The sequence below is a fragment of the Camellia sinensis genome, chromosome 1 (assembly GCF_055761805.1).
Source record: "Camellia sinensis isolate YWXY chromosome 1, ASM5576180v1, whole genome shotgun sequence".
In the NCBI taxonomy this organism is placed as follows: Eukaryota; Viridiplantae; Streptophyta; class Magnoliopsida; order Ericales; family Theaceae; genus Camellia; species Camellia sinensis.
The window spans coordinates 170604339-170615706 of record NC_138961.1 but is presented as its reverse complement, the minus strand read 5'-3'; the positions used below and the strand labels follow the sequence as shown (position 1 = coordinate 170615706).

The window sequence follows — 11368 nt, the reverse complement described above, 5'->3', positions numbered from 1 at the left end:
GAAGGTGAGGACTGGATCGTGACAACGTTAGGGATGTCGGCCAAGAGGTCTTCGGCAACAGCCTTCTTGCGTCCCATCTTGTCAGAGGTCGCTGCAACTGTGACTCTTGTGCCAAAGAGAATTGCTGGCAGGGCAATGGGAGGATTGGCTGCATCATAAGAGGACTCCTCGGCACTTCGGCATCTTCGGCTATGAGTCCTGCCTATTGGTGCGAGTAGTGGAGCTCGACGTCAGCGTTGGCGTTAAGAATATGGAATCAGTTGTGGAGGAGAGGTTGATGGTTGTTCTGCTAGGTCAGAGGTTGATCCCTGGTCTAGCCTTGATGATGACTCGGCTTGAGGAGTTGTTATTGAGGGTGGAGACTTGCTCTTCTTTGGGACTTCGAGCAGAGTGGATTTGTATGTAGGAATGTAATTGAGCAGCAGAGAGGCTTTTCGTTTGTCAATTGTCAAACTGTAAACACCCCATTTTTGACCGACCTTGAGACTCAGACGTCACCAGTTGAGCGCTTGGTGATATTGCATAATGTGCTCGTTCAGAAGTTTCAGAGTCTTGGCCGTGAGCCTTGCCTCCGGATTTCCGAACCCTCTTCTGTGCCTTGCCTCGGTTTGCGAACCAGACTCGATTTTCTCTGTTTCTTTTCCTGAGGGGAGGGAGAGGTCTTGTAGACCATCTCTCAGTGGCCGTGGGCTACATTTTGTGGCTGCAGGCCATTTTGCCCATTTCGGAGCCCGGTTTCCGATTTTTCGGAGCCGTTGGCCGTGTGCCTCGGTTCGGGACCGCATAACCACCTCCATTTGCCCCGGTTTTTGGCATACTTCTTATTTGCTCCCTTTTGAGGGACACTGAGGTCTGAGAGGCCCACTTCGTGGTCGAATGCCACTTTCGATGCTTAACAGGCAGTTTTCGGGGCCCCGAACTGCGCGTTCTGGCCCCCGAACATTCGTTTTGCATCGGTTTTCGTTCATTTTTGGCAGGTACCTCTGTTTCATCACCAGGAAGGCCGTAGAAGGGTGGGAGGCCAGCAATTGTTTTAGCAACCAGTTATATTCCTCCGGCGCCCTCCGACGCTCGTTTTTCTCACTTCCAAGCCAATGTTGAACACCCTTGGGTCATTTTCTTGAACTTTTAACCACATATTTGTGTTGTAGACACATGGGAGGACACCAAAGGTTGGTTGTCGGCCTGTAATTCCACCTGACCCTTTTGAACCCTTCCTAAAAATGGCCTATTCTCTCTCCTGTTTTACAGTTGACAATTTTGAACCACAGGGTTGTGTTGAGGGCACCTAGGAGGACACCATTTTGTGGTGGCCGGCCAGAAAATCTTTTTGACCTTTTTGACCCTTGGCCGGCCGGCTATGGGGGGTGGCCGTCCGGCCACCTGCAGCTCCAAAACCTGGCCGGCCATGATCCTTGCAGTGTGTATATTCCAGCTGTATACTTTTTTCCCCCAAAAAACCTGCATCCGGGGGGGAACAACTTTTGGAGGGAAACTTGGCTTGTTTTCCCCCCACTTTTTCCCTCCTTTTCTCCCCCTCTTTGGTCTATATACCTGGCCTCCAGCTCTGTCCCAAGGGTTACCAAAATTTCCCTAAGGGCCTCTTGCATCATATCCCTCCATCTCTCTCATTTCCTTCAAAAAAACACTCAAATCCTATCCCATTTTCACACCATCACCTAGCATCACTCCACCACTTCCATTTACAGTAGCTTGGAGGTCTTCTCAGAGGCTAGGAGGCAGCAAATTTGGTCCAAGAAGTTGCTAAAGATTGGTCTACAAGGGTGAGTTACCATTTCCCTCTTTCTAGCTCATTTTTTGCAGCATTTCTTAGCCTCTCTTTCTTGTATATCTGAGCTCCGGCCATTACTGAAAGTAGTATTTTTTTGAGCTCTATTTCATGTTTCATTAAGGGACTTTTGTCATTTGAGGTCCCCATCTTGCACTTGCTTCATTATTCCTCTTGTACGCTATAATCTTGCATAGTATTTTTGGCCTATTTGTGATCTTTTTTGGAGCATGATGTAAACTGTAGATAGGATTATTTTGAGCCCTTCTTCAATTTTGAGCCCTTATTCAACATTGAAGAAGGGTTCATCACTGTTTAGGACCTCCATGTGCCACTTGTCATTATACCCCTCTTTGGTCCCCATTTTTGCATGATTTATTAGCCTATTGTGCTTCTGTTTTTGGGCTCTTTTTCAGAACTGAAAACAGTCTTATTTTGGCCCATTCTTCATGTTTCATTAAGGGCCTTTCATGGTTTGAGGCATCTTTTATATACTTTATGTTATATCTCTCTTTTTTGCCTCATTTTGCATAGCATTTTGGACATATTTGCATACTGTTTTGGGTCCGGCCATCAACTGTAAAATGAATTATTTTTGGCCCTTCTTCAACATTGTTGAAGGGCCCCTTTGTGTTTAAGGCCAGAAACAACTACTTGCTTCTTTGGCCATCTTTCGGCCCATTTCTTGCATGAGAGTTTAGTCATATCTGTGCTGGTTTTTGTGGTTTGATATAAACTGTAAAAGATCATGTTTTGGGCCCCTCTTCAACTCTGTTGAAGGGCCCTAATCTGTTTGGGGTCAGCAGCTGTGAGTTGCTTCTTTATCTCACATTTAGGGCCATTTTTGCATGCTAGTTTTGCCCTATTTATGTTTGCTGTTTGATCATACTTTAAACTGTAAAAATTCTTGTTTTGGGGCTTTCTAGCTTCTGTCTTCATACTTCATGTTCAAATTATGCATGCATTGCATAGCTATAGGCCATTTTATGAGCCAAAATTCATGTTTCGGGACTTGTTCCATGCATCGGGTATCATTTCGCTTTGTTTCGGGGCTGTTTTGCCCCTTGTTTTGCTACTGATTTTTGCATGTTTGCATATCATATTCCATGTCTTTGCCATGCCTCATCAGAGTGGCATTTCGGTGCCTGAGGGTCGGCCTCGGTTTGCGTGCACGCGTGCACGCATTTCGAGTTGTTTTGTTTTCATCTGATGGCCTCCTATGTGAGTGTGGCTGAGGCTCTCTCATGTTGGTGTAAGCCCATTATTGCATTGCGTATGCCATTTCATCCATAGCATTGTGCATACTCTGTTGTATATTACCTCGTGCAACGTGTATGCCATTCCATAACATTGTGTATGTTAGGATTGTATCTTAGTTGCATATCATGCATGTCATGCATATTGCATCGTGTTCGGGATAGGAGTTAGCCTGAGCATGGGAAACGAGGTACGTTTCGTACTCCGAGTGACGGAACGTGTCTCAATTCCCCAGTCACCGACACTCCGGATTATCCATGACGGAGTTAGGTTTTTGTTTTGTTTTCATATGCATTCATTCTATATTGAGTTGTGCAATTCGACCTCTCAGCCATCATGCATCGATATGCGTGATTGGTGGCACGAGGATCGAGGCATGCATACATTTGTGAAAATACATTGCTATGCCCCTTTCCTGCTCTCTGTTGCAGCAAATCAAGAATCAGTGGTCTTCCGAGGCTTGGCACGCATTTCAAGAACAGGTGCAAACAGAGGCTAATTGGGGCATCGTCATGGATTTCCGCGCAAAGGCAACCCGGGCATGCATCATTCATCATCCGGAATGGAATCAAGGCAGTCCCTGGCTTGCATGCCAGTTTATTTATTTTCTTAGTTAATTTGTTAATTAATTAGGAATTTGTACATATTTGGACTGTAATATTTGGACTGTACTATTCTTTCATTTGGGACTGTATTATTTATTCGGACCCTCTGCGCGAGGGCACAACTGTAATAAGTGTGGGTGAGTGTGATGTATGTCTTCCAACCCCACGTCTTTCTTCCATTTTATTTACCTGCTTATGATGGTTAGATTAGGGCATGTTTCAATTAGCATACAGTATGATAGCATGTTTGCATTCATTCATCTGTTTTGCATTCACCGGGCTCGGCGCATCATACTAACTGCATTTGTATTTCAATTTCCAAGTTGAGTACTTGTTAGCTGTTGCATCTCATATGCCATGTTTAGAATAGCCGAGCCTGCTATAGTTGCATTTCTTGCATGTGTTGCATTAGGCACTTCTGTATAATTAGGATTATGCATGGATTTCTAATTTGCTTCTTTTTTGGCTTGGAGTACTCGGTAAGTTTTATGCTTTAGCATCCTTGCATGCGTGTGAGTGACTGCCATGATAGCATGCTTACCATGAGGCTATATGCTTATGTGATATAACTGCCTGAATGCCTGTGGGTGAAGGTTGGGTTGTTTGGATTGGAACAATTCATTCACTGTGTGTTTTAAGCCCACTAGATAGTGGCAAAATCATGTTTTCTAAGCCCACCCGAGGGTGGCAAATCCACGTCTTAGCCTACTTGCGAGTAGCACCATCAAACCATCTTTCACAAACAAACATGAAATGTTTTGTTCCAATTCAGACGATCTAGTCTATACTTGTATGCTGTGCGCATCACATAGTAAATCTAGGCTAATAACCGGAATAAGAATGCATAAAGTTTTCAAAACTAGATATCATGGTTAGTAGAGGCCGATCTATGATCGGGCGAGTGGGGGTGCTCACGAAGTGACCTTCCCCAATCGTACCCAAGTTCCCGAGCCGAGGCAACTTTGGTGATGACGGACACGTGGCCTTAGGCAAACGAGTCAGGGTTTCCTAAATTTCCCAAAATAAAATATTTAGGTGGCGACTCTGTATCTGGCAAAGCAGTCCATGTTTGGCACTTCTTTCAAAATCTGTTTTCTCAAAACAATTTACCGGATTTGGACTCTTTGGTTCAGATTAAGAACCGTGACAATTTGAGAGTCCTGAGCTGTAGTGACCCCAAATGAACAGAACGGGAGCTCAACCCTCCCGGGGCGTTCGGGGGACGTCTACACAAACCCAACAATTTCTTAAAATCCTTGCTGGGGTAGAATGTCTTGCGAAAGTCCTTGGGTGGTTGAGGAAGGGCCGCAAAGTAAACAACAACCATTAGAACATATAAGAGGAATAGTAGTAATAAAGACTTGAAAGCGAGAAAAGTGACACTTGGCTCTTACCATCTCCCTCTCTGAACGTTGTTCGACTTAAGGGGTAGAGGTGAAGGTCATCCTCTGGAGGGAACTCCCAGTTGCCCGAGACGATGAAATAATCGTCTTTAGCACCCTTGTTGGAGTCTGGGAGGTCGGCAACGAGTTTGTATTCTGTGGATCTCGGCTTAAGGTAATATATGTAGCCCTTTTCTGACTTCAGACCACACATGGTGTAGCAGTATTGGATGTCGGCTAGAGTTACCTTAGCATTTCCTCGGCTAGCTAGAGCAATTATATCGTTGATAACTCAGTAAGAGTTAATGGCAAGCTGCATTGGGTTCAGTTTGCAATAGTGAAGGACTTCACGGAAGAGGATGTCAAGGGGGAACCTAAGCCAACACTCAATAAAGGCTACTACTGGGAAAGGCATGGAGTCCCCATCAGGCATGATGGAGTCTTCCTTCCCTGCCAACCTAAGGTGGACATCGACAGGAATGGCAAACGCCTACCTGAAGTATTCTAGCTTAGTTGGGGTGTCTACCCTCCACCTGAACATACCCATAATGTCGGCTAAGTAGGGAAGGTGTTTGATTTCAGAAGGAAGAGGTTTGTTAAGGTTTAAAGGACCTCGGCTTAAACTCAAATCAGAAGCTGGGGCAAGGGTTTTCAGGATCTAGGAGGAGTACGTTTCAATTTTTCCTAAGGAAAGGAGTTCTGGAACAAAACCCAAGCCTAATCTATATAGAAGCAGAGAATAAAAGACAAGAATCTGGAAAAACACAACAAGAAAACAGGGCAAAAAGCATGATTTAGACTCAAGAAGGTAGTAGAAAAATCAAGAACAGTGATAAGCTATCAAGAAAGTCAAGTATATGAACAGCATATGCGTGTGTGTATGTGCGTGTATACCCAGAAACAGATTGGACAAAAGCAAACTTATGAAACAGAGCATGTTTAAACATGCGAATGACAAAATTTAGAACACAGGCAAAAGAATGGAGAATATGAATACATTCACCATGGCAGTAAATAGAAGCAACAGAGTGTGAAACTGAAAAAGGGGAAAATAGTAACTCATCGAAGAAAACGAAGCTGGTGTGAAGTACACCGGGGTCAGATGGTGGCAATGAGCGAGGAAAAACAGTAAAAGCTTCACCGGAGGAACTAAACAGAGTGGTTGTAGAAGCTCAAAGAGGGCGACAATGGAGGATTTGGGAAAGAAAGTTAAAGAGAGAAAGTTTGGAGAAAATGAAGATACAAAAGTGAAACGGCGAAAAGAGAGAGAAGTGTTTTTTATCAAAACACGAAAAAGCAACAAAATCGCAATTAGTGTGCCTAGGACGATGTGTCTCTCAAGCGCTGCACGCAAATGCGACGCGACCTGATGGCGCGCGTCAGGTACGGTTCAATAAGGGAGTGACGCGTGGCGGAAATGGTTGAGTTACTATGCACGATAGCTCATACGCGTGTTAAAACTCTTGGAATTCTTCATTTAATGAAGCAAAGATCTTGGCTATGGGTATGATCTCGGCTAAAGAACTTGAAAAAATTTGGTTTTTGGTTCTAAGGCATTGACAAAACAGACTACAGGTCTTGGTCATATGGAGTCGACGAATAATGACCTCGGTAATGAAGGATATAGCAAGCTTAGCCGATGTGCTATATGGTCAAATGATATAGGTTCCATCACCTCAGGATACCGAGGTAATAGAACCTAGAGGGCAGTTGTGGGGACATGTTTTTTGAATAAACAACACGTGGCCAAAGTGGCACTGAAATACCAGCTGAGGTGCCACGTGTCCTGGTCATGACGCCGAGGTGTCTTGGCTAGGCCGAGGTTATCTGCGGAGATATCGGAATCTGAGATGAACGGATAGGGAACAAAAGTCCTAGAATGGGGGAGGACCTCAGCCTGGATAAGGATAAACCTCTTAGGGAGTTTATCTTTATCTATTGGAGAGTCCAGGATAAACATTGAGCCAGAGTCCAAGAGGAGCTAGGCTTCTATAGGGATCAGGTTAGTGTTGACTATAAAAGAAGGACACCCTCGTGGGTTTAAGGTACGCTTTTTGTATTCTGGCTAGTGAGTTAAGCACTAATTATTATCTTTGAGAGATAATTGAGTATTGACTTGATTGTCGGAGTGCCCCCAGGTGGACGAACCACTGCCGAAGTATTATCTATCTGTGACAGGTCGTTCGAGGGCAATCTATTCTGTCGGTGTTCTCCAGATGAGTACCTGTTTGGTAGTGTGGTCAGAAAACAGCACACACAGTTTTGATAAAAGCTTTGTTTTGTTTTGGAAAAGTATTTGATCAAGCATGAATGATTATTCCTTAGTTTTTGTATCAAGTATTATGTTTGTTTTGATGACTTTCTTGAAATGTCCTTCGTGCTAGGGGACTTTAATGCAACTAGCACCCTTGTTTGAGATATCTCCTTTGCCACTGACGAGTGAGCTTGTCTAATCGATTCCAGGTCAATTATTCCCTTGTTTTATCAATGAATGTCATCCCTTGTATTATGTAGATATTATCCCTTGTATTATGTAGATGTTAGTAAACATACCATGTAGCTTTGAAAGACTTTGATTGATAGACTTGGTTCATCCGTTATTTTGTTATAAGTTATGATATGTATTGTGTTGGCAAAATCTCAGATATCATTCATTCAAACCTTTATTACTTATATCATTCACTGAGTTTTCAGCTCACCCCTCTCCCTTATATATATGTAGGTGATGAGCAAGAAGGCGGTGTCGTCTAAGCTTTGTTGGAAGTTGTGTTTTGCTTTATGCTTTGTATTCATATTGAAGATTATGTTTCTTAGCTTCGTAGTTCATTTCTTTTGTATGCTTTGGCTTGAGAAGCCTTTTGATCAAGATATAATATGTACTTTATTTTATTTGGTATTCAAGTTGTAAAACCATGTGAAGATGTATGTCATTCCATTTAATCTATGCACAGCTCTTATGGACTAATTAGCTTTAATTATTGCTTCCGCGCATGTATGCCCCATATGTGCACTTTATTTGTGTGAATCTCTATAAGTTGACCTTCGGTAATCTCGGATTACTGGCCATCATGGCATCATTCTATTAGGGGCGGAATGGGATCGTGACATGTTGGCATAAATCATGTACACTCTAATGCACTTGATGGTGAGCCTCTAATAATTTGTACGACTTGACAAGTGTGTTAATAACTTTTACATTAGCCACATTTTTCCACGTCCTTCAATATCCCACTATACAAGATTTCAGATTACATCAATAAAAAAATGAAACAGTTGCACAAAGTATCACAACAAGTTACCACAATCCCAATTGACTTGGCACTACAGGACTTACCAAATCATATGCTAAGCAACTGCCCACTGTTGATGAGAAACCAATAGGGCAACAACCCAAGAGAAAAGAAATTACAAACACCACAAATCCAACAAACCAAAAGACCCACCAATGTCCAACACCAAAAGAAAAGGAAATTACAAGCAAAATCTATGTTTGTGACCATATCATGGATTGAAAAAAGGACACCCTTGAAACTTGATTTGGCCCACATTGCCACTCTTACCTTTACAATCTCGTCCACCTCAGCAAAATTCGAATCAAGGTCATTGAATACACATTCATTCTTTACCTTCTAAGTGGACCAAATTCATTCCTTACCCTTCAAACTCTATGGATACTACACAAATAAATACATATATTCAAATAAAACTAATCACTCAAAATATGTAATTTTTGAAAAGTATATCCAACAAGGAGTTGTAGCGAATGAATATATAAACTTACCACATCAAAGTCCTTGTTGACAGTTCTAAGAAAGTGATCAGATGGGTTCTTCATTGGTGGACATGGGAACCCATTCAAAGAAAAAAAACTGCATCAAAACAATCCACAATTCATTAACCAATCCATGATGACTCCATTAAATTAATCAATCTAGAGTCGATCTAGCTAAGATGATTATTGATTGATTTGAATAGAGATTGATTAATGCAATACCTAAAAAAGAGTCTGAATTCTCTTCAGTGAAGCATTTGAACTGGGGACTACTGATGGGTTTCATGGACCATTTTTTAATGATCTAAATTGTTTATTTTATATAGTCCTTCGAATAGATTATCAATGAAAAAAATCAAATTGATCAAAAAACTATATCTATATGACCAAATCTGATTTGTTTTTAAAAAATGGATGACACAAATATGATTTTAAGAATTGACCTACTTTTTTTTTTTTTGAAAGATAAATATAACCTGATCATATGATTATGATTGTTTGATAAATCTAATTTTGTGCATGAATAACCATCTTGCAAGGCCTTAAAAGATGAGCAGTTTAATCATCGTGGTGGAGTTTGAGGTTAGGCCTTTGAAGCCCAACAACACTTTCCAAATGAGATCCTCACTAAAAAAGATATTAAAAAAAAATTATACAAAATGATGTGACCAAGGTGTAAGCCGAACAAAAGAAACTCATCAATGATGTATTTTAATTACAAAAATAGCCCCATAGCATTACATCATTCTAATAGAAAATTATGTACGAAAAATTTTGAACAAATATAATTTTCTTTACCTTTATTTTAATAATTATTTTGGATTAGTTTTGGGCTCATGTAACCTCATTTGTAGTTGAAGTGGAACCAAAGTAGATAAAAAGGGCCTCCTCTAGATTATCTGTGATGGTTAATGGAGCATCTACTGATGAATTCAGTCCATAAAAAGGGCTTAGACAAGGGGACTCTCTGTCCTCTTTCTTGTTTAATATAGTAGCAGAGGGTTTAAGTATCTTAATGTCTAGAGCCTTGGATTTGGAGTTGATATCAGGGGTGCAGATTGGCTCAGGTGGGGTAGTTCTTACTTACCTTCAGTTTGCAGATGATACTTTAATATTGTGTGAAGCTGATATATTCGAAGTTAGTAATGTGAAGAGGATTCTTAGGTGTTTTGAGATGCTATCTGGATTGAGGATAAACTACCATAAAAGCGTAGTTAGTGGAGTGGGTGTTCCAATTGAAGATTTGAATGAGTATGCATCAGTGCTAAATTACAAAGTTAAAAGTCTGCCTTTCCACTACTTAGGTCTACCTGTGGGGCCCAACCCTAATAGAAAAGCATTTTAGAGACCTGTGTTGGATAAAGTTAGAGGCAAATTGGCAGGTTGGAAAAGGAAATTACTTTCATTTGCAGGGAGACTTACTTTAATAAAATATGTTCTTTCTTCATTGCTTATATACTATTTGTCTTTATATAAATTGCCTCAAGGGGTTGGTAGAGAACTGGATAAGCTTCAGGCCTCATTCCTTTGGGGAGGGTCTGAGGTAAGAAAAAAGGTCCACCTTGTAAAATGGAAGGAAGTTTCCCAACCGATTAAACAAGAGGGATTGGGGGTGAGAAGAGTTAAAGAGGTCAATGATTGCCTTTTATTAAAATGGTGGTAGAGGTTCGGGGTGGAGAGCAAAGCATTGTGGAGAAGAATCATTTGTAGTAAACATAGGTTAGTGGAGGGAAATTGGTGGCCTTCATCTAGCCGTATAAGTAGGGGCTCTAAACTCTGGAACGATATAGTTTCAGGAACTAAACAGAGTTGCAGACTGTTGAACTTTTATCTGGAAAATTGTAAGATGAAAGTGGGTAATGGACATAGAGTAAATTTCTGGGTTGATAAATGGTGTGATAACTTATGTCTCAAAGATGAATCCCTACTCTTGTATAGATTGATAGTGAATAAGGGAGAGTCTTTATATGCAATGGTAGAAAGGAAGGAGGAAACTGGTGAGTTGGCGTTTCAGTTCGAAAGGGAATTAGATGATTGGGAAAGAGTGGAGGCCACCAGATTGGTATGCCAGTTAGGGGCAGGTCCTGTTATGAGGCCATTCATAGATGATACTCTAGTTTGGGATGCGTCAAAATCTGGAATTTTTTCAGTTGATTCTGTTTATAATTTTATGGCAAGTGGCTTTGGTAGCCTTAGATCAATAAGTAAAAGGATTTGGGTCAAATTCATTCCCCCTAGAGTTCAATTTTTTGGTTGGCTTGCTTGGAAAGGAAGGTTAAAAACAGCAGATTTTCTCATCCGGATTGGTGCTGTGTCTGCTAATACATGATCAGTCTGCAGTCTGTGCAAATCAGTGGATGAGTCAACTAACCATGTATTACTGTCATGTCCAATTGCTTGGAGAGTGGTCAAAAATGCTAAGATGGTGGGATGTACAAGGTGCACTGCCAGGCACAGTGGAGGCTACTCTTAATTAGTGGGCAGGGGTGAGGCTTAGCAAAAAAGAGAGAATGATGTGGAAGGCTATTCCATTGGTTGTAATGTGGTCTCTGTGGAATCATTG

General features: G+C 41.4%; 1 protein-coding gene across 1 annotated transcript; it reads left to right on the top strand.

Moving 5' to 3' along the window:
- Nucleotides 1–250: 250 nt before the first annotated feature.
- Nucleotides 251–11134, top strand: LOC145820700 (uncharacterized). Its single transcript, XM_082917238.1, has 4 exons — nucleotides 251–398; nucleotides 9855–10088; nucleotides 10293–10348; nucleotides 10469–11134. The coding sequence occupies exons 1-4, from the start codon at nucleotides 251–253 to the stop codon at nucleotides 11132–11134; spliced, it is 1104 nt and encodes a 367-aa protein (XP_082773364.1).
- The last annotated feature ends 234 nt before the right edge of the window (nucleotides 11135–11368 follow it).